Source organism: Eubalaena glacialis, chromosome 2 (genome assembly GCF_028564815.1).
Source record: "Eubalaena glacialis isolate mEubGla1 chromosome 2, mEubGla1.1.hap2.+ XY, whole genome shotgun sequence".
Lineage (NCBI taxonomy): Eukaryota > Metazoa > Chordata > Mammalia > Artiodactyla > Balaenidae > Eubalaena > Eubalaena glacialis.
The window spans coordinates 180,475,746-180,503,611 of NC_083717.1; the positions used below are offsets into that span (position 1 = coordinate 180,475,746).

The window sequence follows — 27,866 nt, forward strand, 5'->3', positions numbered from 1 at the left end:
ATATACATATATATGCATACATACACACTGTAAGATTACTCAGCCATAAAAAAGAATAAACTCTTGCCATTTGCAACAACATGGATGGGCATTGAGGGCATTACGTTAAGTGAAATAAATCAAACAGAGAAAATGAAATACTATATCCCACTTATATATGGAATCTAAAAAAAAAAAGCTCAAAGATACAGAGAACAGACTGGTGGTTGCCAGTGGTGGGGGTGGGCAAATGGGTGAAGGGGGTCAAGAGGTACAAACTTCCAGCTATAAAGTAAAGAAGTCATAGACATATAATGTACAGCATGGTGACTACAGTTAGTAATACAGTATTGCATACCTGGAAGCTGCTGAGAGAGTAGATCTTAAAAGTTCTTCTCACAATAAAAAAAATTTGTAAGTATGTGTAGTGATGTTATTATGGTGATCATTTCACAGTATTTACAAACATTGGATCAATATGTTGTGCACCTGAAACTAATGTAAAGTTCTATGTCAATTATATTTCAATTTAAAAAAAGAAAGAAAATCTGATAGGTAATAAAAATAAGTGTGTTCCAAATCTGACTGGTCAGGACTTCCAATGGACTTGGGTAGGAAAGAATTTTTTGACACAGTGGTTTTCTGTGCACAAAGAGGTGTGCTGTGGTTTTGAAATCTTACTATAACCCTTCACACTGAAAGCTCATGTACAAAACCACTGGTAATTCTCTCTAGTTTTTCAGAAAAAAACAAAGGAATACAACACACACACACACACACACACACACACACACACACACACACCCAGAGAATGAAAATGCTGAACATCAATAACTCAAAAAAAAAAAAAAAAGAAAAAAAAGGGAAGGACAGTGACTAGGGCTCTAGAGTTCTGGAGCTTGTGATTAACTTCAGGTTTTTAGTTAAGCATACGTGTTAAATCTTTAACAACAGCCCTAGAAAAAGAGAACAGACTTCTATTGACTTTTAAGTCAATAAAAGGAAGCAAAAATAAATCAACTGATTGAATTATAACATGTTACCTAACTTCAACTTGGTCTTTACATTGCTAGCAATTCTTACTTTCATCTGCTTAAGCTATCACATTTCTTTCAGTCACAATTCCCAACTTTTTCAGCCAGAGCTCCTCCTACAATATCCTCATGCTATGAAATAATATTCCCTACCACTTTACTAAGAAATTTGAAGCTATTTGTATATCCTCATCTGGCCTAAGTTAATAGTAACTGTCTTGTTCCAACAATTGAAGCTCTTGTCGCTCTATATTGATAGGGTAGCCTCATTTACCTCCTACAAATGTGCTCAGTTCTGTTTCATCCTAAAATATCCTCCTCTCAACTCTGCTACCCCTTTTTAAGTTAAGGCCTTCCTGGTTTCTGATTCTGAATTATATATAATCCATAGTCATAAAGGGTAGAAAACTTAGCTTCTGTTTTCATCCTATATTCTTTTTTCCAAAATGATATTAAAAACTGACTCAGGGTAGGCATGATCATAGCAGGTCCCATAAAGCAAAGACCGGGTATAATTAATTTTCTTCATATACCATCATGAGCAAGTAGACATAGAATAAATATTTTAAGTCTTTTTTATATAGTTACTATTGATTGCTTACATTTGTGAGGGTTAAATAATTGTGACAATTTGATCTATGCTCAAGTCTGAGAGGCACTTACCCTTTTTAAGTTTCCGGACAGCCAACATACAATGACTAGGAGAGAGATCCCATATTCTTAAGGTCTTATCATCACTTACAGTAGCACAGATGGGCAGATAAGGATGTGTAGCCAAACCCCACACCTCTCCTTCCATGTGTCCCTGTAAATAAAACATAGTTAAGATCAATTTAACCTAAAGATACTTGTATTTAGAAGAAAACTAAAGACAACATTCAATAATATATAATAATGATAGGATAATGAATAATAGATAAATCTAATAAAACTTTTCTCTTTATCTTTGGAATATACCTTAAAATACCTTCGTAACAATTTTATCTCCACAGTTACAATATAATCAAGTTACTACTGAAATTAGCTTCAAAATCCTACAACATTTAATGTGGAGAAAATAGGAATTGGCTGCCCTGGAATGCTAATAATTGCCATACAGGAGGGACTTCCTGCATGACAGAGCAAGGGAGTACTGCAGGCCTGTGCACCAGTGAAACTGGTAGAAATTATTTTAAAAAAATTAAGTCTCTGGGAATGGTTTCGAGGAAATTGAACAAATGAAGAAACATTTACTCAAGAAAATCTGCTAAAATTCAGTAAGAACAGTGAGTTTGCTGTATTTGAACCGAGACACCCCTTTTCTCCCTCTTCCCCACTCACTGACATGAAAACTCCATACCAGACTGATGTAACCAAGAACAAGGGCTGTCTCTCTCCCCAGCCACTAGGGGAGCTTTCTTCCCAGAAGGGGCAGGGGTCAGCATTTCTCATCCTGCCCCCAGCTACCTGCTACTGAGGCTAAATTCTTGGCGATTGCTGCTGAGAGGTGGGAGCTCCCTCCTTCTATCCACCCCCTATTCTGAGATGGAGGCTCTTATCTTAGGTGCAGTGGCCAGTAAGAATACTGGGGCCTCAATGTCAACTCAAGAAGACCTGAGGCTACTTGCTCCCTCCCCACCAACTGAGCACTGAGATGTAAAGCAAGGGACACTCAGAAAAAGGAAGCATTCCACTGTTTTCACCCTCAACTACAGAGCCCTGGATCAGAAATTTTTCTCGGAGAGAGAGAGAAGCAAGCCATAAAACAGCTCCTAGCCTCTTCTCAAAGCAACTGACTTCATTTACTACAATGTGGAAAAGTTGAAGCCTAAAGGTGCTCTTGAAAACAATGGAGGTTATGATGAAAGTTAATTGGGAGGCAACTGACAGACTCACTGGACATGGCTAAAATGAAGGCCAGCTAGTCTGTCTAGGAAAAACAGGAAAATCTCATAGACAACGGGAAGAGACTGGTTAACTTCAGAACAAATCTCAAACAGTAACCTAGGGAACTGTCCCTTTTAAGAAGCCTGAATTTGATTGGTTTAGCCTGTGAAGGAATTTATTCTCCAGGAAAATGTTGAAAACAACAGAGTAATCAGTGAGCAATTAATGGAGTTTAACAGCTGGATGTGGTTAGGGAAAGAGGCCATCAAAGAGGACAGAATACTTCCTAAATCATTTTATGTAGCCAATATTATCCTGATACCAAAACCAGACAGACACCACAAAAAACTACAGACCAATATCCCTTATAAATATGGATGCTAAAATCCTCAACAAAATACTAGCCAACTGATTCCAACAACATATAAAAAGAATTATATACCATGACCTAGTGGGATTAATCCCAGGAATGAAAGGTTGCTTTAAAATCCAAAAATCAATTAATGCAATATACTAATTGCTTTTGACAAATGACACAATCTTTTTTTTTTTTTAACGTCTTTACTGGAGTATAATTGTTTTACATTGTTGTGTTAGTTGCTGCTGTGTAACAAAGTGAATCAGCTATACATATACATATATCCCCATATCTCCTCCCTCTTGTGTCTCCCTCCCACCCTCCTTACCCCACCCCTCTAGGTGGACACAAAGCACCGAGCTGATCTCCCTGTGCTATGCGGCTGCTTCCCACTAGCTATCTATTTTACATTTGGTAGTGTATATATGGCCATGCCACTCTCTCACTTCGTCCCAGCTTACCCTTCCCCGTCCCCGTGTCCTCAAGTCCATTCTCCATGTCTGCCTCTTTATTCCTGTCCTGTCCCTAGGTTCTTCAGAACCATTTTTTTTTTTAGATTCCATATATATGTGACACAATCTTTTATGATAAAAATAAGCAACAAACTAGGGATAAAAGAGTAATTCCTCAACCTGATAAAGGGCAAAGATGAAAAATCCACAGTTAACATTATACTTAATGGTAAAAGACTGGATGCCTTCTCCCTAAAATTAGAAACAAGACAAGGATGTTTACTCTCATTACTTGTGTTCAACATAGTACTGGCAGTTCCAGGCAGCATAATTAGGTAACAAAAGGAAATAAAAGGCATCCAGATTGGAAAGGGAGAAGTAAAACTATCTTTATTTGCAGATGACATAATCTCTTACAGTATACAGAAAATCCTAAAAAAATCACCAAAAAACTATTAGAAGTAATATATGAGGTAAGTTATTTTAACAAAATAACTACAAGACATGTACACTGAAAACTATAAAACATTGTTGAAAAAAGTTAAAGAAGATCTAAATAAATGGAGAGATCCACGTTCATGGATCAGAAGATTTAATATTGTTAAGAGGCGCTAGTCCCCAAACTGATCCACAGAATACTGCTGCTACAAACATTGTTGTACGTGGTTTTTTTTGGTATATACATGAATGCACTTCCACTGTGTACATACATTCCCGCACTTTTAATTACTATAGTTTTATATTATCTTTATTTCTAGCACAGAGAGTTTCTCAAAAATTTCTTGACTATTTTTGAATAGTTTCTCTTCTAGATGATTAAACAAAATCTTTCCAGAATTTGTGAAAAATCTCATTAGGATATGGATTATGATCATACAGAACTTATTTACATCTTTTATGCCTTTAGTAAAATTTTATAGTTTTCTTAATACACGTCTTGCATATTTTTAGCCATCTTTATTTCTGGTTACTATATAGTTTTCTTTGTGAGTACCATTTTGTGTCATATGTGTTAGCTGGTCATTGCTGATATGTAGAAATACTACTGACTTTTACATGTTGACTTTGCATATATGCAATCTGTAGGACTCCTTAATTAGTTCTAATAATTTTTCAGTTTATTCTCTTGAATATTCAAGGCATAGGGTTATAATATCCGCAAATACTGATATCCATCCAGTGTCATCCATTTGCTTCCAACATGTACACCTTTAATTGTTTTGTTTTGTTTTGTTTTACTGGACTGGCTAAGACCTCACACACAATATTGGACAGTAATGGTGAGACCTGGTATCCTGTCATGTTCCTGACATTTAGGAGACAGTAGATATTTGAAATCTTAACCTTTATAATAAATATTAAAAAAATAATGTCATTTATGACTTCTAAAAATCTTTTCTTACAATTATGAAATTATATTTTTGAATAGGTCCATCTATGGATTCATCTGTAAAAGTGTATTTGTGTTTATTATTTTCCAAGAGATCATAAATACGTTAAACACCATGACTCTAACATCTTTTTACTTTAAAGGAATATCACGTGACTGAAATTAAAGAGTAAGACATGAAAGTTTGACAGTTAACTTAATATAAAATGTTTTGTTATTTGCTTACAAATTCTCCTTGTTACATCAGGATATTATGTTAACCTTAAAGCATGTGCAGTGTTCTCATCTACATGTACTCTTTGGTGTTTTAACAGCAGTGAAGTGGGGGCTGGTGAAGAAATCAGTCTGTATTAAGAAAGAACATAATTCTTTTTCAGGGTAAAAGGCAAACCCAAAATGTGTTACTATACAGAGTTGCATGAGGACAATTTTTCATTAGAGTAAACACTACCTCACCTGCTGTGTTTTATAGTATCAAAAACCATAATATACATAGGAAATGTAAACCTGAAAAATTAATACAGCATTCTTGATGGAAATGTTAAGGATTAGCTAATCCTGCTGTTTCATGTTATATTTCTACCACACAAAGTCTGTACTTCTGGATTTTTCAAAATCACTAACATATTTTCATGGATAAATGTTTTCAGCAGTAAAATTTTAGCATACATTCATTTTTACTTTTCTAAGTTAGAAACTTAGAAAGAATGAACTAAACTGAAGAGTTTCATAGAAAAACAACTGCCTTAGGTTCAACAAATGTACTTCAAAGAAATAAAATTAAATATGAAATAAATGGACTGGGTTAAATTAATTACAACTGGCTTTTCTTTCTATTGGTTTCTTGCTTTGCAATAAGAAATTACTGAAAATATTGGCAATTATTCTACATGATAATGTACATATTATTTACAGATACTACTCATTTAACTATGATTAAATTTATGTTTTTGTAAATATTAACATTAACAAATATTTCCCTAAATAATTTAACATTATTTTTCACCACTGCCAACTTCTGGCTCTTATGTATTGAATCAACTGTATACAAAGGGAAAAGAAAGCATATTAACATTGAAAATTACCTGGACCAGAAGTGTTACTGGGCCACTTTTATCCACTTCTAGTATTTCACCATTCTTTGTGCCAACTAAAAGATGACCATGTCCTAATGATATGGCACGTATAGATGGGTTATCTTCCAAGAGAAGACCTAAAATGTTAAACGGAGATGTTCTTCTAGGTATGAAGTTACAATAATACAAGGGTGTATATACTGCCAATGATGCTATTTTGACAATGCAAATCATGTCACACGGTTGCTTTCTCCTATATTTTAAGTATTCTAATAAATGTACCACATTTTCCCCAATCATTCAATTTACTAATCTCAAAAGTAAGTACCATTTATATACTACAATTCCATAATTCTATATTATTCCAGATCCCCTACTACCAGTCTGACAACTGTTTCTTTTCCTTTTACATTTGCCCCTCATCCACCTCCTGACCCTCTTAGAGCATGTACAATATTCTGGTTAGTAATTTTAATTCAATTCGATTTAAGATTAATTCATTTATGTTTACTGTACCCTAGGCAGGCTTCAGAGATATACTGGTAAACGTGATAGAGCCAAGCTTCTGCCCTCAAAGAGCATACAAAGAGGAAAACAGACCTTGTGTGAGGAGCATATTAGAAACGGAACAAAAGAGAATTTAACCTTTTGTGAGGGGGAGAGGGGATGGGAGTGTAAGGAATCATTCTAGAAGAAACAGTGTTTGAGATCTGAAAAATGAGCATATGGTCAGGTAACTGGAGGAAGCAGGAGGGAGGAGAAAGGGGAAATTCTAGGCAAAAGTGACAGCATACAGGAAGGCCTGGAGGTCAGAGACAGAGCGCTGTAGTGCCCTAACGCACTATGAGAAAGGGTAAAGGAAGAAGGGCCTGCAAGGCTAGAGAGGGAGGGTCAACAAAACACTAAGATGAAACAAAAGGCCAAGTTTGAAAACAATTCCCTGACTGGTGGTAAATGTGACACTCACATGGCGATTTTCTTTGAAAAATTAAAAATGTTAAAAATTAACATTGATAATCTTGTATTTGTTTATATTTTACTATGTGTATCACTGAAAATAGATTTTGAAAGGACAGCAATGATTCTGGCATCCAGTTAAGCGGCTTCTCTTAGTGAATTCTGATGCCTGTCTAGTAAAGGAGGAAAAATATACCCCATGTGCTCCACCTCAGTGCCCACCATGTTAATAAGCAATTAATCTTTTTTCCTACAAATCTCAAAATCTCAAATCACCTTTAGATCCTGGGGCCAAAGCAGCTCTTTTTATAGCATAGGTCTTGAGACATCTTTCAAAGGAGTCATCCCAAAGAGCTACTACCCCATCTTTCCCTCCAGTTACGAATCCCTACAAAAGTAAAAGTTTTAAGTTAATGAAGATCTAAATATTTAAAAAATAATAACCTTCTTTTATATTGAAAAACTCTGGAGGAAAGAATATTTATAGCCAAAAGTTACAGCTTGTAAAAAACAGAAATTAGCATAGAATCCATTGTTTTTTTAAACATCAACGTGGAATTTGCAAAAATATTTACAGTGACACAAAACATTCTACTTTTAGAATAGGACTTTAAAAACACAGTTTGCAATTTGGAACCATAAAGTAGCTCTACCACTTTCAGCACCTTCTCCTGGAGGCTTCATAATCTCATCCTTTAAAAAGAGGGGATAATAATAATAGCTACGGGACTTCCCTGGTGGCTCAGTGGTTAAGAATCCGCCTGCCAATGCAGGCGACACGGGTTCGAGCCCTGGTCTGTGAAGATCCCACATGCCGCGGAGCAACTAAGCCCATGTGCCACAACTACTGAGCCTGTGCTCCAGAGCCCACGAGCAACAACTACTGAGCCTGCGTGCTGCAACTACTGAAGCCCACGCGCCTAGAGCCCGTGCTCTGCAACAAGAGAAGCCACCACAATAAGAAGCCTGCGCACTGCAACGAAGAGTAGTCCCCGATCGCCACAACTAGAGGAAGTCCGCGCGCAGCAATGAAGACCCAACACAGCCAAAAATAAACAAATAAAACAAATAAGTTTATTAAAAAAAAATAATGATAGCTACCTCACAGGATATGGTGATAACATATAAAGTACTTAAACAATCTCTGACTCATAGTAAGCGATTAATAAATACTAAGTTAAACTTTTTTTTTTTAATAACAGCAGGCCTATTTCACTCTAGGTTCAGGAGTTTGAAAAGAGGAATAAAATACGGTCAGGAAGACTCTAGCTCACATATTATTATTGGGTAGCTCAGCTAAGTAGAAAGGTAGTGTCCCTGTACTTGTGAAAATGTTCTGCACTCCATGATCAAACTATGTTTAACTTAAAATTTATTAGGTTACTTACTTTTTCCAATGCATGCATACTGAACACTGGTCCATCATGTGCTTTAACTGTCTTTACAAGAAAGATGTCTCTCCAGATACACACGTCTCCTGTGGATGTTCCAGAAAAAGCCATCTCTTCAGTCCATCCATATACTGCACACATCATTGTGTCATTTTTCCCCAGTGTGCCTACGTAGCCTTTTCTTCCAATCAATCCTCCCCCTGGTTCATAAAAAACATTATGAAAGTACCACTTTCAAAATGTATAAAATTCAAAGCAATAAAATTTCTCTTCTGCTGTTGTTCTTGTTTAAAGAGAAAGACATGTAACAGTAAGGAGAGTTAAAAAGAAAACTAAAGGTCTCTCAATCAGTGACTTGGGCAACACCTTGCTTGGCTGCAGCAGGCATACCCATGGCTGCTTTCAGGTCATAGCTTTTTGGATAAACAAAAATATGTACTAAGTCAGTTTAAATCAGTCTTTTGATTAATATTTTAAAAATTATATTATGCCATATTTAATACAAAAAGTAAAAAAAATACAATAAGCTCTTCTATATCCATGATCAACTTACATAAAATTACTAAACAATCAAAACATATGCCAATCCCATCTCCCTTCTTCACCTGCTACTATTCTGAATGTGATCTTGATTATTCTCACACATTCCCTTATACATATTTTACTACTTATTTTTGAATTCTTAGGTAACATGTCATTATTTTTCATGTTTAAAATTTTCTATAAATACATATCCTGTATGTATTCTTTTGCAACCTGCTTTTTTCACCAACAATTTGTTGTGGAGTTTTATACATGTTGATTTGTACCCCTAGAAAACTCATTTTCCTGACTATATAGCATTCCATTATATAAATACAACATTTTCCTATTAACGGGGACTTAATAAAGTTGCTTCCAAGATTTTGCTATTGAAAACAATGCTGCTTTAAACACTCCTGCAAGGGCCTCTTCTATAAAAGTGCAAGAGAGTCTCTAGGAATGCCTAGGAATGGTCATAGGGTATTTGCAAAAGAACAGCATGTAGATGAGAGGTATCATCTCTGTGACCAAATTGTCCTCCAAAGTCGATACACCAACATACATTCCCATTAATAGTGAAAGGAGTTCCTGTTGTTTCCCACCTTTCAGAACACTTGGTATTATCAGACTGGGGGATGTGAAATATCAACCGAATTTTATTGTGGTTTTAATTTGCATTTCTCCAATTATTCATGAGCTTTATCATCTTTTCCTATTTTTATTGGTCATTCATTATCTATTGATATCTTTTGCCCATTTTTCCAAATGAACTCATTCATTCATTCATTTATTCAAGAAATATATATAGATATCAGACACTATTTAAGGCAATGGGGGCAGAGCTATGAACAAAACAGACAAGACAACAAAATTCCCTGCTTTCATGGAGCTTCCTGGTGAGAGACAGTCAATAAATATGACAAATAAGTAAAATGTGCAGGATGTTAGATGATGACGGGTGCTATGGAGAAAATGTAAGCATAAAAGGGAGATAAGAAATGAGAGGGGTCCATTTTAAGAAGGGTGGTTAAGAAAGGCCTCATTGAGAAGGTGGTATCTGCATGAAGACCTGAAGGAGGTAGCAAGAGCAAGCCATGCAAAAAGAGCGTTCAAGACAGAGGAATCAGCAAACGCAAAGGCCCCAAGGCAGGAACGTGACAAGAATCTTCAAGGAACAACTAGGGAGGCCAGTATGGAGTAGCAAAGAAAGTAAGGGCGGCAGTAATGGGAGATGGGGTCAGAGAGGTCAAAGGCAGCACTACAGGCCATTGTAAGGATTTAACTTTTACTCTTCATGAGATGAAAAACATTTGGGTGGTGGAATGACAAGACTTGGCATATCACTTATTACCGGGTTCATTGTGATTTCTGGGTTGAGGGTAGTTTGAATAGCGGCAAGGATGAAAAGAGTTAGAAGGCTATTTCAGTCATCTGGGCAAATGATAAGGGTGGCATGGGTCTGGTGATAACATAGAAGATGATGAAAAGTAGTCATATTCCAAATGTATTCAGAAGACTGTCTTTTCTTAACATATCAGCCAGAGTTGTTAGTGCACTTGGAAGGGCAGTTAAGTCAAGTGGTGAAGGGGAAAAAACAGGTTAGACTTCTCTCAAAAGAAGGAGAAGATAACTCACAAATTTAAAGTGTTTACACAACTGTGTGGATGTGTTTTAGTGCATAGGTAAGAAGAGAAATTGATTAGCAACTGGAGGGTAGAGCTCAAAGAGTGTTTTTGTTTGGTTTTACTTACTTAAGATGGAGAAATAACACCACATTTATATACTGAAGGAAAAGAGTTGGTAGAGAGGGAAAACTGATAATGCAAGAGAGAAAGGGAAGAAGAGTTGGAATGATGTCCTTGAATAGATGAGAGGTGGGATCTAGTGCACAAGTGGAGGGGACTGGGTTTCACTAGAGCACAGATTATCCATCCAGAGCAGGGTCAGCAAACTATGGGCTGTAGGCCAAATCCTGCCAGCACCTGTTTTTGTTCAATGCCCACTGGAGCACAGCTGCAGTGGCTACGTCGGTTTTCTTCTCTGCTCCCAGAGCCTGCCTCCCTGACTTTTGGCTGCCAAGTAGCAGCCGCCTAGGGCCCGAGCTGGTCACCATCCACAAGTTGAGGACTTTGCTATGGCAACTGCTGGGCACCCAGCAGTGAAATCACAGTCCAAGAGTTGCCTTGCCTCTGGCCATCTGCCCAAGTTGAGAAGGTAGGGCTCTCCAGGAGGAGAAGACACACTAGCATCAGTGTGTCGCTAGGGCAGAGTGAGGCTGACTATGGTCTCCCGGGAGCCCAACCTGCAAGTCCTGTTCACTGCAGCAGGCTGATCTTGGAGGGAATGTCTCCAGTTAACAGCAACTGGGTGCAAACTGGGTACAGCAAGGCAGGAGTTTTCTCTCTTGTTCTCTGAGTACCTATATAATATTCTTGATTTTGTCTCTGTGTCTGGAAAGTCTAAAATATTTACTATTTGGCCATTTACAGAGTTTTTCACCTCTGGTTTAGATAATCATTTTTGAGTTTTCTGATACACACAGCATAACATGTTTGTATTGTACAAGGTCATACCAGCCATGGAATAGAGTTCAAATTCCTTAGAGATTAATAATTCATAACTTGCAATTCTCAAAGCCTATATCTGGGATAGGAGGTAAGAAGCTCCCTTTCAGCCTTAGTCGTAAGTCATCTTTAACTTAGTTTACATAAAGCTACGCATTTAGAGGGTAGACAGATGGCATTTATTCAGATTAATAAAGTGGTTACTTATCCCCCAGTTGACTACTGAACTCTGGATCAGAACCTCAAAGTGAGGAATGCTGAAATGCACTAAAGTCTTAACATTTATCCTTTTATGGTTCAGTTTCAGGTCTACTTTATGTCAAATCAAAATTAAGGAAAAAAGTTATTCAATTGTAAATCTTTTCATTTTAAGGCTATTTACTTTCTTTAAGTCTCTTATTTCAGACAAACTTATAGTTGTTTTTTTTTTTTTTTTCCAAAACCGCAATAATAGCATTACTTGCTGGGTATTTGCAATTCCAAGTGACTAAGATACTCAAAAGTTTCATTTAAATGAATGGGAATGAAAATTACAAATGTGAAGATACTTCTTTTTACTTTGTAAATGTATATACACTATGATCTGATGAGTCTGTGATAAAGTATTAAAACAAGTCTGAAAATCGACTCATGTCCTATGTAGTTTACAATTTGAAAGCTAATTCAATTTGGGAAATATCTTCACTAAGCCTATTCTTTTCTAACCTATGTCTCACTTCTCTCTATAGCTATGTATTTTATCTGAAAGGTTTAAGTGTACTGAGACTTTGTCAAATTGCTGGAATTTATAAGTATGCTATTTGATTTGGAAAAGAGACTTTTTAATTTTAAAATATGAACTTCTACAGTCACTAGTTTACTAAATGACTAAAGTAATATAACATTCCATTTCTGTATCGTTTTATAGCACATAAAGAATTTTGACACAATTTCTCATTTTTAGTTTAGACTAAAAAACATGTCTTCAACAGAAGAACGAAGTCTGGACATCACTTGATTAATCTTGTAAGTTAAATTCTTTTGCAAATATGAATACTATATCAATGCAGCCAATAAATAATGATAAAATAAATCTTAACTTTGTTTAAAATGTATCAAGACAACTGTGAATCATTCTTTTAAAAAAATAAACTTTTCACTTTTGAGAATTTTAGATTTTCATAAAAGATGCAAAGATAACACAGAGTGTTCTCATATACTGCTTGCCCGCCCAGTTTCCCATAACATTAACATCTTACAATACTACAGACTACTTGTCAAAACTAAAAAACCGACATATTTGATATATTACTATTAAATGAACTCTAGACTTCATTCAGATTTCACCTATTTTTCAACTAATGAAACTTCTGTTCCAGGATCCAATTTAGGATACCACATTGTACTTAACCAAATTGCTTTTAAAAGTAATAGTTTCTACCAAATGTAAAATAGATAGCTAGTGGGAAGCAGCCGCATAGCACAGGGAGATCAGCTCGGTGCTTTGTGACCACCTAGAGGGGTGGGAAAGGGAGGGTGGGAAAGGGAGGGTGGGAGGGAGACGCAAGAGGGAGGAGATATGGGGATATATGTATATGTATAGCTGATTCACTTTGTATAAAGCAGAAATTAACACACCATTGTAAAGCAATTATACTCCAATAAAGATGTTAAAAAAAAAAAGTAATAGTTTCTTAAATTTCAAAGTAGCAAAAAAGAAGCACTTCCTTACCTGCTCTACGCCAAAATTTCATGTGTTTAATTCCAGCTGTAATTAATTTATCAGGCACGTACGGGTTCATCTTTACAACAAAAATCTTATCTTTACTTCCTCTGAAATAAATACCAAAATGTTTTAACTCTGAAGATAAATCTCTACTGTAATAACCTTTTGCTTAATCCATACCCTATCTTGATTACTCCATTACTAAATGCTTGGTCCACTTGTCTCTTAGGTTTAGGCTACATAATCATGCGTTTGTACATTTGTTATTTTGTTATTATTTTAATTTATTAACTTCTCTGAACAGAATCTTAAAAGATAGGAACAGTGAGAACTGAACTTCTTTTGGATAGCACCTACTATAGTACTGTACATAGAGAATGCCATTTGTGGCATGAATGAGTTAAAGAAAAAAAAAATTTTATAGTACTCTGTTACAGCTTAATATAGTCTTTCCAAATACAAAATCCTCTTAAACTATCTTTTATTTGGGTCCTGTCTATATACTCTGAAAAAAGCATTTACCTGTATTTTATAAGTGCTTTTATGTATCACTTTAGGGAATAGGAAGTGAAAAAAATAAGTCTCTGGGTTTCCCTGGTGGCGCAGTGGTTGAGAGTCTGCCTGCCAATGCAGGGAACACGGGTTCGAGCCCTGGTCTGGGAAGATCCCACATGCCGCGGAGCAACTAGGCCCGTGAGCCACAACTACTGAGCCTGCGCGTCTGGAGCCTGTGCTCCGCAACGGGAGAGGCCGCGACAGTGAGAGGCCCGCGCACCGCGATGAAGAGTGGCCCCCACTCGCCACAACTGGAGAAAGCCCTCGCACAAAAATGAAGACCCAACACAGCCAAAAGTAGATAAATAAATAAATAAATTTATAAAACTGTTAAAAAACCCCCAAAACTTAACATTAAAAAAAAAAAAACCCTAAAAAAAAAAAAAAAAAGTCTCTGAAACTGTTAACTATTTCCTCCTTTAAAGCAATTGCTAATATTTTTTATTATTATAGAAATAATAATGCTCACTGTAGAAAATTTAGAAAATGAAAACTATAACAGAGAAAATAAAAATAATCTATAACTTCTTTGTGATACATGTGTGTATGTATCTCCTTTCACTCAAATATATAAAATGAGTATTTTATGTTTTCAATGACTACAGAATAGCTTATCTTACAGTGGAATTCACTCTACCTATAAATGGAGATTTTTGATAATCACTACTTTGAATATCATATTACAGTTACATTAAAAAGTGTGTTCACAAGGGATAAACTTACAAATGAATCATGAAATCATTTGTCTTTTTACCATGATTATACTATTTATTCAATGGTAATAAAGACGGCAACAATTTAAAATGTTATATTTGCTTGATTTCAAAACTGTTATAAGTAAAAAAAAAATTTTAAGTCCAAGGTAATTTCAGTATTTTGCCAATGTGATATCAAGTTTTTTCCCTACCTTGCTATTGAAAGTTTCTCTCCTTTTTTCCAGTCCCACAGCACAATAGTGTGGCTATCATCTATTCCAACTGAAGCCAAACGTTTCCCATCCGCTATGAAAATTAATCACAGAGATAGACTGATCATTAACATTCAGAAGATAAAAAACACTCAGTACGTATTCTGATACCACAGCACTGTATTTAAAATTTTATCAAATATTGTTAAATGTTAGGCACACATACAGCTATGAAACAAAAAGCAGAATTTATAAGGAGGGGGAAGAATAGTTTCTCAATGCATCTAAACCTATCTGCTGACTTCTTCCTCTGACTTCACTTACCTCATCTTCTACCAGCTTAAGATAGGGGAAAGGAGGAAGATAAGAAAAGTAGAAAAAAGATATTTAAAAGATGAGAAGGAAAGGGAAAACTAAGAAAGATGGAAGGAAGAAGTGATATACGCCAATGAATTTCACCATAGGAACTCTACTGTGATATAAGAAGTCATAGGGATTACAAAAAGTGAATCAAATGCAAAAGACATAGGTTACAAATACATATTGCTGTTTAATATGACTGTAGTGAAGGTCAATTATTCTAGTTGTTACTACCATCAAGCAACAAGTAATGACTATTAGACAAGAGATTGCACTAAGTCAGTCATGCTGGCAGGTGTGCATATGTTTATAGGTTGTAAAGGCAATCTATAATAAAACATTTGCCACTCTGCCACACTTTTTGCAAACCTCAATTAGTTTGTTATCGCTACCAGTGGTATTTTTCTTGTTGACTCCTTTACCATTCAGTTTCTTCACCTTTGGCAGGTATTAATATGTGTATATACATTTCCCCCCACAAACTATAGCAATTCACTATCACTTCAGTCAGAGCAGCAGAAAGCACAAATTTACTGTTTCTTAATATAAAATTCTCTATTAATGGTATTTCCCCACTCTTCCCAATCCATACCCCAGCTTTCACTGTAGATCTGTAGTTGTTAAACTTTTATATATGTAGCAAAGAGTTAACATGATCTGAAATTATTTTGATAAGACAGATTGGAATTGTCACTTCATAGAAATGTTATACAACAAATATTTCAGTTCTCACCTCTTTCTTAGCTTTCACCCTAAACATTTTCAAAGTTTACTCTGTGGCTGCAAAACATTAAATGAGACCAGGGTTTGCCCAAGGTGGGAAATACATACCACTAGTGGTAACTGAGACAGTTTCAGAGGTTATGTAGACAAACATTTTTTATTTTAATAGAAACATCTTTATAATAATGGGTATTAAAATTACACTCATTAAGTTATTATTATAAACCAGCTAGCAAACCCACACTTTCAGAGCCTTGGTTGGTTAGGACAACAGTATGCACATTTGATAAAAAATTGTGAAGGTCACTATTAAATGACAAGTTTAGGCAAAACTAATTTAGACTAAAATGCTATGTATTGCCTCTGCATTTTGATCATTCTTACTGAGATAGAAAACTGCCTTACCTGAGAAATCAACAGCACAGACACCATATTGGTGGTAGCCCTTTAATATCGACAATGGTTTAATGGTCTCTGTGTCCCATATGTGAACTGAGGGATCCCTACCTACCTAAAATAGAAAGAATTATAAAAGTCATTTTATGCAATTAAATTGTTTATTTTCATATCTATAAAAGGAAATAAAACAGGAGATTTAACAGCCTTTGTCATATTTGCTATAAATATTTATCAAATAAAAAGTATAAAGCAGACTGTATATGTGATCAACATTTTTCCCTTACATTTGTTGAAAAGCTAATGAGACTAGGCTCAGTGTTTCTAGGAATGTTCTACAACTACGTAGCTCCTAAACCTTATCCTATACTTCATCAATAAAGATAATGTTTACCAAGCATCTATTAGTGGCAGCGTTACTATGCTAGGTACAATGAGCACTAAGACATTTAGAAAATTTTGCAAACTCATTGGGAAAACGAGATATTTTCTGTTAAAATAAGAACATCTGGTAATACATGCTTAATGGGGATGAAAAGGCTGTAGAGAAAATCTTCATGGAAGAGATGCTACTTGACGTGGGCCTTCAAAAAGTGCAGGTCTTAGATAAAAAGAGAAGCAAGCAAGTATATTCTAGGCTAGGATAATGGTGTAAACAAGATACAGAGGGGTTAAAGTGCCAAGCAGGTTAACAAGACTTAATTCTTAATTATTCCTCTAGACTCAAGTAATCACTTCCTTTTTTTTTTTTTAATTATTTAATTATTTATTTATTTATTTAATTTATGGCTGTGTTGGGTCTTCGTTTCTGTGCGAGGGCTTTCTCTAGTTGCGGCAAGTGGGGGCCACTCTTCATCGCGGTGCGCGGGCCTCTCACTATCGCGGCCTCTCCCGTTGAGGAGCACAGGCTCCAGACGCGCAGGCTCAGTAGTTGTGGCTCACGGGCCTAGTTGCTCCGCGGCATGTGGGATCTTCCCAGACCAGGGCTCGAACCCGTGTCCCCTGCATTGGCAGGCAGATTCTCAACCACTGCGCCACCAGGGAAGCCCCCAAGTAATCACTTTCTTTATACAGATTAAGAGATACAATAACTTTGCCTATGAAGGCAACTCCTGAAATAACTAATATAGCTGCCAATTACTGTTAATTTTGAGATTGGTTTTATATAAAGACATAACAAAAAACAATACTGCAATCAGTCAATATTTCACTAAGTTATTAACTGCTTTCCTCTGTCCTGTCATTTCTCTACAGATCTACTGTTTTCTATATAAGCTGGAGTTCTAAACCACCATTTTGAGTTACTTTTGGTGTATGAATTGCACCTGTTAATAAACTTTTTGTTTTTCTCTTGTTAATCTGTTTTTTTTTCTTTGGCTGTGCCTCATGGATTGCAGGATCTTAGTTCCCTGACCAGGGATCGAACCCAGGTCCCCTGCAGTGGAAGCGCAGAGTCCCAACCACTGGACCACCAGCGAATTCCCCTAATCTGTCTTTCTGTTAGAGTTCTGGCTAAAAGCCTAGCAGAGGAAGAGGTCATTGGGTATCCAGGGATGTCCTGTGGGCATACTGACTTTTAGTTTAATTTGGCCCAAACTCCCTAAAATTCCAGAATTATGGTAGTAAATGACCAGTTTTTACAGTTTTCATTCCAGTAGTAGCAGAATAATGTCCAAACTCCTTGCCACAGCACAATGGGTACATAATTGTGTTTTAAGAGGAACCATTTATATAAACTAAAGGTGAAAGTAAACGGTGCCCCTGAGGCCCCTGCCAACCCATTTAATTAGTTCTTCCGCTAATGTCCATCATGCACTCTAAGATTTGAATACTTTGCACTGCTCACAGTTATTTAAAGAAGTTGTATTTTTATTTTTTTATTTTTTTCCCCACTGTTACACGTGATATGACACACTTAAAATACATTCCCCAACCTCCCCTCTGTCAGGTAAACTACTCAGCTCAAATGTCGTCATCTCTATGAGGGTTTCCCTGATTCCATTAGGCACGATATATCAGTCCTTTATAATATATCAAGAGCGCTTTATACATATCTCTAGCCTAGTGGTTCTCAGCAGCGGATGACTTGCCTCCCAAACGCTGTCTGGAGACATTTTTGGTTGTCACAGCTGGGGTGAGTGGTGTTACTGGCCTCTAGTCCGTAGAGGCCAGAGATGCTGCTAAACATCCTACAATGCACAGGATGGCATTATACATAAAAATGCAATTATCTTTACAACAAAGAATTATCTGGCCCCAAATGTCAACAGTGCCAAGGTAAGAAGCCCTGATCTATACTTATGACACTGTATCACAATTTTCTTGCATGTTTGTCTTCCCCCACAGAGTATGAATGTTTTACCATGGCAAGATGTTTTATTTATATTCCCAGAGTCTTTCCTGGTACACAGCACATGCTCTATGAATGTTTTTGAATGAATAGAAGAAAGGAGGGAGAAAAGGAGGGAAGGAAAGGAAGGAGAAAAGGAAAGAGTCAGGGGAGGTACAAACAGAGGGAGGGAAGATGAGAGAAAGAAAAAGGGAAGAGCTTTCTCTCCTTTCAGGGAAGCTACATAGGATGATGCTAGTTTCCTACCACCACCCTCAGTATATCCCAGAAGGTATACTTACCCAGTATTTAAAGCCAAACAGACTAAGGGCTTTAGGCTTTACCACTTATTAGCTGAGAGATCTTTGAGAAAATTATCTAATTTCTTTAAACCTAAACTTCCTCATTTATAAACTGGGGGAAATGGTTTCACTCTCATAGAGGTGAGGTGAGAATAAAATAAATATACATTAAGAAACTAGTAAAGTGCTTACACACAGTGAGAATTTATAAATATCACCCTTTCCCTTCCTTCTCTAAGAATATCCATATAGAGAGGTATCAGTTATGACTTTTCTCTGTGTTTTCCACTTTGGTAAACCCGAATATGTTACTATCATGATTGTAAAATAAAAACATAGTCATCCTGTTTGTCACAGAACATTTCTTAGATAACTTATATTATTTTAAATAATTTAAAAACCAGATTTCTAGTCTTTACGGTTTTTGTCATTTTTACTCATAAATTTAAAAAATTAATATTATCGTGACAGAAAGGTGTCAAGCCAGAGCTCATAGTTCCAAATTCAAATTACAATAAATAAAACAATAAAACTCTAAGGAAAACTATAAGAAAAATGTTTCATTTGTAATATGAAAATAAAATCCCATTCTAAAGAATTCTTCATTTCCTAGAATACAAAAGATAAGGAAAAAAATGGACTAACTTAACTTTAAACCCAAACGAAGGTCTAACTTATCTGGCCTGTTGTCGCATAGTCTTTCAAAGGACCTACCTGGCCTGTTGCCACATAGTCTTTCACAGGATGAATAGCCAGGCAGAGAATATCATCATCATGACCCAGGTAAAAGCGCTGTGTGTTCTGCTGTCGATTATAAATGACACCCACTGCTGCCACATGGTACACAATTTCACCAATTTGAGTATAAAACAGATTACTTCGACAGTCATAACCTCTGTAACTAAATATAGAAAAATCATATAACATTAACTTTGGCCTTTTACTGATAAATATGGACTATACAGAGGACATTCTATTTCCAGTTTTACAAGATACTGAACAATTTTAAAAAATACAAATATCTCAGATCCCATAAACTTTTGTGAACTGTTCTGATTACAAATAGCTAAATCCAAGCTACAACACTCAATGAAAAAAGGTGCAGAAAAGTGTATATTGTACACTACTATTTGCATAATACTAAATTTGTATACTATAAAGCAAAAAGTTGCTTTTTTACAAGTGAAAGGGTATAGAAAAGAATATATATTTGTATTTGTTTGTACTATATTATACATAAATATTTCTGAAACTAGGTAACAGTGATTCCCTTTGGGTAGGGGGGAAATGATGGCTGGGAGGGCAGAGGTGGGAAGAAGATTTTCAGAGTGTATCCTTTTATACACATTGTTTAACCATGAGAATAAAATATATCAATATATGTTACAAAAATAAGTTTAAACAACAATTTAAAAATATTATACACATCCAGAAAACAAGTAGTCAAATCCTCTCAAAAATGATCAATATAAATAAAATAGATAACTAATAAGGACCTACTGAATAGCAGCACAGGGAACACTACTCAATACTCTGTAATGGCCTATATGGGAAAAGAATCTAACAAAGAGTGGATATATGTATATGTACAACTGATTCACTTTGCTATCCACCTGAAACTAACACAACATTGTAAATCAACTATACTCCAATTAAAAAAACACACACACACAAAAAATGCTTCCAAACAAACAAACAAATACTGTCTATTTTAACACTGGAGGAAAAATATTTTTACTAAATAAATCTGTTTTTTTTCAAATTCTTGAAAACATTATAAGCCAGGTAAGACAATGATTACTAGGTTAGGGGAAGGAAAGAGTTGGACTGGAGACTCTGTTGTCCCGGGATAAAATGTGAGACCTGTATTGCCAGATATTCTAAGAGAATCCAGAAACTGTATTTTATTGAAATTATAATATATAGGCCAAAATGCTTAGGCCAAAACAAGCCACAATATCATTACAAATTAGACATATTTAGGGGAGATGATAATCTCTTACATTTCACTTAGTTTTTTTGTTTAAAGAGATCCATTTCTATAAATATAACACTAAATTTTCATAAGACAAATTAATTTTTTATTTAATAAACTCTTATATAGTGCCAGACAACATTCTAAGTCACCACAAGTATTGACTTATTTACTCCTCACCAGAACCCTATGAAGTAAAGTACTGTTATCTCCATTTTACAGATGGTAAAACAGAAACACAGAGAGGTTAAGTGACTTGCTCAAAGTCACATAGCTAGTAAATGTGAACCAAAATTCAAACACATAAATGAAAAGTAGTCGTTTTGTACCCGTGAACAAAATGTAATCGAATACTATTTCCTGGAGCCCGCTCTCTTCTTTGAGAAGTACCACTTTTTTGTTTCTCTTTGTATTGTTCTTTAAGCTGAGGTAGATCTTCCGTGTAAACCTTTAAATAATGTACATAAGTAGAAATATTCTTAGAACATAAATTAATAAAGGTGTTATAGATTCCTAATGTAACTTCAGACATTGTGGTTACTATGATCGCTAAAGTTTTAACAACTGTCTTCAATAGGAAGATTCTTTATGAAATTTACTTCCTTGGAAAGACAAACGTATTTACATTTTCTAAGTATCACACTGACAAATACATGTTTAGTTTCCATGAAATTTTTATACTTCGTAAGAGAGTATTTCAAAGGAAATAAATGGAAGTGTACTGCGACAAAAATCACATATAATATATAATAAAATACAATACAGGCACAGTTAGTATATCAAGCACTTAATATAAATAACATTTTACACAAGTATACTTTAAATCTTAAAGGGGGAAACAGCCATACATTTCTTGGAAAATTAAAAACTGCAAAAGGTAACAACAGATGAGTAAACAACAGGGAGCAAGATAAAGAAGAAACTAGAATTTTTCAGGAAAAAATCATGTGGTAATAAAAATTACCTGCCGACGGTAGGTGAGCTGTGTCTCTTGTTCAATTTCAGAGTCCAGTTCTGGAACATCAGACAGATCTGAATCTGATTCATCACTATTAGAGTCAGCCAGATTTTCTGTAATTTAAAAAAATGAAACATTACCTGTTTAAAGAAGATTCATTTTCAAAACAGCACAATAAAATTAATGATTAAGAGCTGACTGTGCCAACTGACATGGAGACAAGCCATAAAACAAGCAAATGAAATTACCTATTCAAGTGACACAGATGTCAGTAAACTGTACTACAGATTATCTTCCTCTCCACTCACTGCAAACTCAACAGTTCCTTTAAATCCCTTCACTGGCTCCCCAATGACCGCTACATCAAATTTAAATGTCTGTGCAAATATAAGTGAATATAACCTATAATTAACATGAAAAATAGCTAGAAAATACTATATGCAACAGATGAACTGACATTAGATAATTTTTCTTTGTCAAAAAAACCATACTGAAACCTAGATACCCATCTCCCAGAGAATACATTAAATGTTTGTTTTACTAATGCATGTTTTTTACTCATCATTTGATAGATTAAAGTGTAACCAAAAGTACTTTGTAGTCCATGCTCTGTGACATCTGAGTTTAAACATATAGACCTAATATTTTATTTAAAATTTCCACTAATAATAATAATCTATACTGTTAACATATGAGGTTTGTGTATGTTTCAATAGTAAAATTGTTATTTGGGGGTTACTGAAGAGTTATTTGACAGAGAAATTGTTGAGACAGTGTGTACTACTCACCTTGGGGTGCTATGTGAAGAGCATCTTTTAGTTTTCTTTCAGGAATAAATTTCCACTGAAAGACAGAGTGATCTGCTCCACCAATAGAAATAACCCACTGATAATCATGTGACCATCTGACATTAGTTACATGAGCTGAATGGCCAATGTATTTTTTAAACTTGGCCCCTATAACAAAAATATACCTTTAAGTTGATAAACAAATGCCAATACACACACAAAAAAAACACTATAAACAACAATATCTATACCTGAACCAATGCATCCTACTTCTATTACCTTAATTATGATCAAAGGGGAAAAATGTTAATTCAAAAATTCACTGAGTGAGCAAATGAATGAGTGTACATCAAGGGATGTAAATCTTTGCTCTACTGACTCACAATATAATTTGATAAGAACCTCGAGCTGTGAAGCATTATCTTATTGCTTTGAGAAAAGCCTGCAGCTACAAGGGGATCAATTGTTTTTATATTCAGATATTTGAATGTTTTGGCCTGACGCCTTTGATCTTAAGTGACATTGACCAATCTCCTCCCCCAACTATTCTCAGCCCTAGCTCCGAAGATCCTTTTAAAGCTCAAGCCATCAACAAAATATTAGCAACATATAAAAAGGACTACACACCATAACCAAATGGGATTTATGCCAGGAATGCAAGGTTGGTTCAATATACAAAAATCAATCAATGTAATATACCATACTAACCAAAATAAAATACATCCAGTTGTCCCAACAACTCTTTTATAGTCATTTTTTTAAACCTATATATTTGGTATAATGTCCTTCAATGTGGGTTTGTCTGATGTTTCTTCATGATTAGATTCAGATGTGTTTTTTGCACAGGCAATGTTGTGTCCTTTTGGATACATCATTTTAAAGGGCACGACAGTTCTATCACTAGTGATGTTAAGTAGCAGCATTTGGTTAAGGTGTTATATACCAGACTTCTCCAACTGTAAAGGATTTGTTTAACTTTATGGCTAATTTTTTAAAAATCTGTGCAATGATAGGAACCATTTTTGTGGTTCTAAGTTCAGAATACATTTTCTATATCCTGCTTAGATAAACTTGATATTTGGCAACATGTATATGTTCCTGTTAGAGTACACTAAACATAATAATGTTTGGCTTCATTTTGATAATGTTTTAGAAGTTTTATTTGAAGTTACAGAAGGCTTGTATTTCAGGATGGCAAAGATCCATTCATTACAAACTGGAGAAAAACCTTCACCTTGGCCATGAATTTAGGGATAGCCATCTAATCAAAGCATAAAAGATTTGACCCAAACTATATAAATTACAATTTACTGCTACCTGACAGTAATGTTATTTTTTTAAGAATCAATTTTTTATGTAGCTTAACAGAAGTCAGTAACTTTCTAGATGGGTAACTTGCCACAATTCACTCCACAAGTCCAATAAGGTAAGATTTAGTCCCATCCCTCTTATAAGAGAATGCATTATTTGCCTGTCAAGAGGACTCTGGCTATTACTTCCTTTGATGGGGCCCTGTACATACTCTTAGGCAACAGAGAGACTTACAAGGTAAAACCAGAAATTTCAGCAAATAAAATTCCAAGTTTTTAAGGTGTACTAATTTTGTTATGTTTAGAGCAAATGAAGAAGAGTTATCTGAGCACCTATTCTAATTGACTATATTGGGTGATAGCTCCAAGAGAGGTGTACATAATCCTGAAAGGCCTTCCAAATAATTTTTTTCTGTGACTTTTCAAAGATCAATTCCTCTGGAAGAACCAAGGCAATTCAACAAGAAAGCTATGGAATAAGTCTAAGGGAAGCCAGTTATTTCTAATCAAAGTGACTTTATTAATAATTATTCAATAACCAGCACTGTTTATCTAACTATGATAAACAGTTTATCTTAAAAGTAAACCTAGATATCACATCTTTTAAGAAGTGACCATGACTCACCAAGACCAACCATATCCTCTTATCATGCTTCCAGAATTCCCTGTTATTACCCCGTGATTATAACACTCAAATGTAATAGTCTATTTACTTGTTAACTCCTCTAATAAACTATAAGCTCCTTGAGGACAGGATTTATCTTGTTTACCATACATCCCTAATGCCTGATACATAGCAAACATTCATTAGGTATTTGAAGAAAGAGAAAGAAAGAAAAAAAAAAAAAAGAAAGATCATATTTTCCCTCACTCTGCCTATACACTTGAGTTGAAATGCTAGATTGTAGAGGAGGGAAGAAGAGTAGTGAAGGAGACTGAGAGGGCATGAACTCCAACGCTTACAATTCATTAAAGGGGACAAAAAGTCTGATGTAAAGAATATTAGAGTTGAAATCAAAAGACTAGAGTTTGAGTGTCATCTTGACTACTTAATAGCACAGGAGCTTGAGCACATCAGTTAACCTCTCTTAGACTCCATTTCCATTTTAGTATAAATTGGACTATAAGCTCTCAAAGTCCCTTCATTATTAAAAACTGACATATGATAGGAAATGATAAAAGAACAGTTAAGGCCTAAACAGTCTGTCATCAATTAGGACTAACATCTCAGAGAAAAGATTTATCAAAGCAAGCTAGAATGGTCATAGAAGCTTTCCTAATTTAAATGAGAACAGAATGATAATTCTTGGTGAGGATAAAGCAATAGACTGAAATATTTATGTTTCAATGATCCCACGTCTTTTCTAATTTATTTTAGGGTACACTTTAACAGAAAGTTAATATGAGCTAAATCTCTTCAATAAATTGTAGCAATATGACAAAAGATTTTTTTCCCATTTAACAATGTTTTGATGACCTTAAAACTTCTAGATATAAAATATATGAGAATATCTTTTTTGACCCTAGTAAAAAGTAGAATTCCTTAATACATAAAACAGCATTGTTCAGAAAAAAAAAGAGAAACTGATTTGACTACACTGAAATAAAAACTAGTCAACAAAAGACATCATTAAGAAAATAACTCACAAACTCAAAAAAAGGCATCTGCAATCCATAAAAATTACAAATCATTTGTATCTAGAGTATATAAAATTATTTCCATAAAACAATAAAAGAAACAACTCTAAAAAATAGGCAAAAGATATGAACTTGTGTTTGATAGAAGAGGAAATGGAGAAAATCAAAAAATATTGGAAAAGATGGTCAATCTTATTAGTAGTTAGACAAATGTAAATTAAGACAATGTGACACCATTTACACCAACTAGATTTACAAAAACAAAAAGCGTGGCAATGCCAAGTGCTGTAGAAGATGTAGATCAACAGGGTTTGTAAAATGGTATAACCATTGTGGAAAACAATTTGCCATTTTCTTATAAATTCTCTATGACCCAGCAATTTCACTCCTAAGTATACATCTTTGGAAACTTGTATATCATAGCAAAAGACTGAAAAGAACCCAAATGTCCACTGACAGGAGAATAAACACATGAACTGTATCACATTTTCACAAGTATTTTACAGCAATGAAAAACAAATACACTAGAGCTACATGCAACAATATCTTAGAAATCTCAGAATCTTAGAAAAGTGGTGTTGAATAAGTCCCCATCACAAATCTGTTTTATTGTTTGATATTTGTTTTTCCAATGAATTTTCTTATGGAATCTAAAAAATATTTTTACCAAATAGAAATGTTCATTTGTCAATAAGTACTGAAAGAGTCTTGGCAATTATTAACAGTGATGAAGGTGTCAGATTAAAGCAACCATGCCCTCACCTCTCCATCCTCCCCCACCCCGCCTTCTCACCCACCACCATAGCCTCTGTGCTGCTGCCTGGGAACAGTCTGACTATTTGAGAGAGATTATGGTCAAGAGCAGGAGAATCTAGAGAGAAAGAGGATAACAATGAACAAAAAAAGAAAAAAAAAAGAAGAGTAATGCTCCTTTGGCCTGGGATTTGAGGGGGCTAAATGTGGAAGAGGAACATTCTGGGCTAACCTCACACATTTTGTGCTGCAATTACAATGATTCTATAACGTAAGCTACTTCTATTATTTAACTTCTTTCCACATTTTGTAAAAGCTTCACTTATGGATATTACTTAAGTGGATATCTAAAATACATTAATACATCAGACACAATCTTTTCCCAAACTTAAGTTGGATCAATAGTACAACTTATTGTAACGAAAAAATGTACAACTTCATAACTAATCTAAAAGGAAGAGAGTTTTTCTAGTAATACTACTAGCTTTATGCAAGTATGTAAATTCAATAAATACAGAATCTTAAAATACTTCTCCTAATCTTTGTCTTCTTCGCTCCCGATTACCTACCCATAGTCTCAAGCTGACTCACAAGAAATAAAAACCCTTATCATAAAATAAATGTCTAACAAAAATCTAAAAAAAACAGAAAATAAGAAAAACAATTTATATTCTTGAAGCAGTAACTGAACAAGACTAACTTTTCTTAAAGACTTTGGTAAAATATTCCTACAGCAATTCAGAAGACTACTGCACATTTTATAAATGAAACAAAATTATTGAGCAACAAAAATATTGTCTTCCCTGTTGCAGAAGATAAAGCTTGTGAGTAAATCCCATTCATTTGATTAAGAAGACTCAGAAAATTACTTTTTTTCTGCAGAGAGGTCAGTGTATGAAACAGTGAGTAGAAGCAATGTCTAAGATTAATAACACCATGATTAATCTTACTAAATCTCACACCTTCTAACTAGGCAAGTATCATTTTGTGTCACAATAAAATTTGTTGTGCCTGGTGACTCTCATGTCCTGGCTATGTGGTGGGATCCAGAAATACGGTACTTCAATTGCTAGAGATTTAGTTAGCCTTTATTAACACCCTTAGCATTACGTATGGAGGCACTTTCACATGCACCTAGGAAGCTGACATGTTGCAGGCAGGAACTGACAACATGGCATAGCTGGCAGGATCTGGAACTCACCACTTTACTGTAGAGGTATAGCAATTACCAGTCTAGACTTCTGGGAAACTTGGGCCCTTAAGTTTAACATCAAGGGGACTACCTAAACTATTTGAATAAAACTATTTCTGCTGTTTCCAAAATTACCTTTTTACTAAATTTCATTTTAACATTTGTCCAACAGCTTTTATTAACAAGCGGGTGAAAATCATGACCGCATCTGCTATAGATGTTGATACTCTATGAATACACTCACTGCACCTAATATAAGGCCCTATATTATAAGGGAGAGTTCTTTGAAAATTAAATTTCAGAAGAAACTTGGCTTTCTCTGAGTAGTAAGTATGCTTTTTTTTTTTTTTTTTTTAAATAGCTAAAGTGAAAATTATTTTGTGCCC

At 35.0% G+C, this 27,866-nt stretch overlaps 1 protein-coding gene across 2 annotated transcripts in view; it reads right to left on the reverse strand.

Annotated features, from left to right (window-relative positions):
* EML5 (EMAP like 5) overlaps nt 1-27,866 on the reverse strand; it is a 163,913-nt gene that overhangs the window by 61,876 nt on the left and 74,171 nt on the right. Inside the window, exons 11-21 of one of the 2 annotated variants that reach the window (XM_061181152.1) lie at nt 22,588-22,755; nt 21,806-21,912; nt 21,171-21,289; nt 19,577-19,767; nt 16,245-16,346; nt 14,757-14,850; nt 13,301-13,401; nt 8,501-8,703; nt 7,389-7,500; nt 6,165-6,292; nt 1,677-1,818 (exon numbers count right to left, since the gene is read on the reverse strand). In XM_061181152.1, coding sequence (XP_061037135.1) covers nt 1,677-1,818; nt 6,165-6,292; nt 7,389-7,500; nt 8,501-8,703; nt 13,301-13,401; nt 14,757-14,850; nt 16,245-16,346; nt 19,577-19,767; nt 21,171-21,289; nt 21,806-21,912; nt 22,588-22,755 — 1,467 coding nt within the window. Of the gene's footprint in view, nt 1-1,676; nt 1,819-6,164; nt 6,293-7,388; nt 7,501-8,500; nt 8,704-13,300; nt 13,402-14,756; nt 14,851-16,244; nt 16,351-19,576; nt 19,768-21,170; nt 21,290-21,805; nt 21,913-22,587; nt 22,756-27,866 lie in introns of both variants that reach the window. The other variant, XM_061181151.1, reaches the window with a different exon arrangement.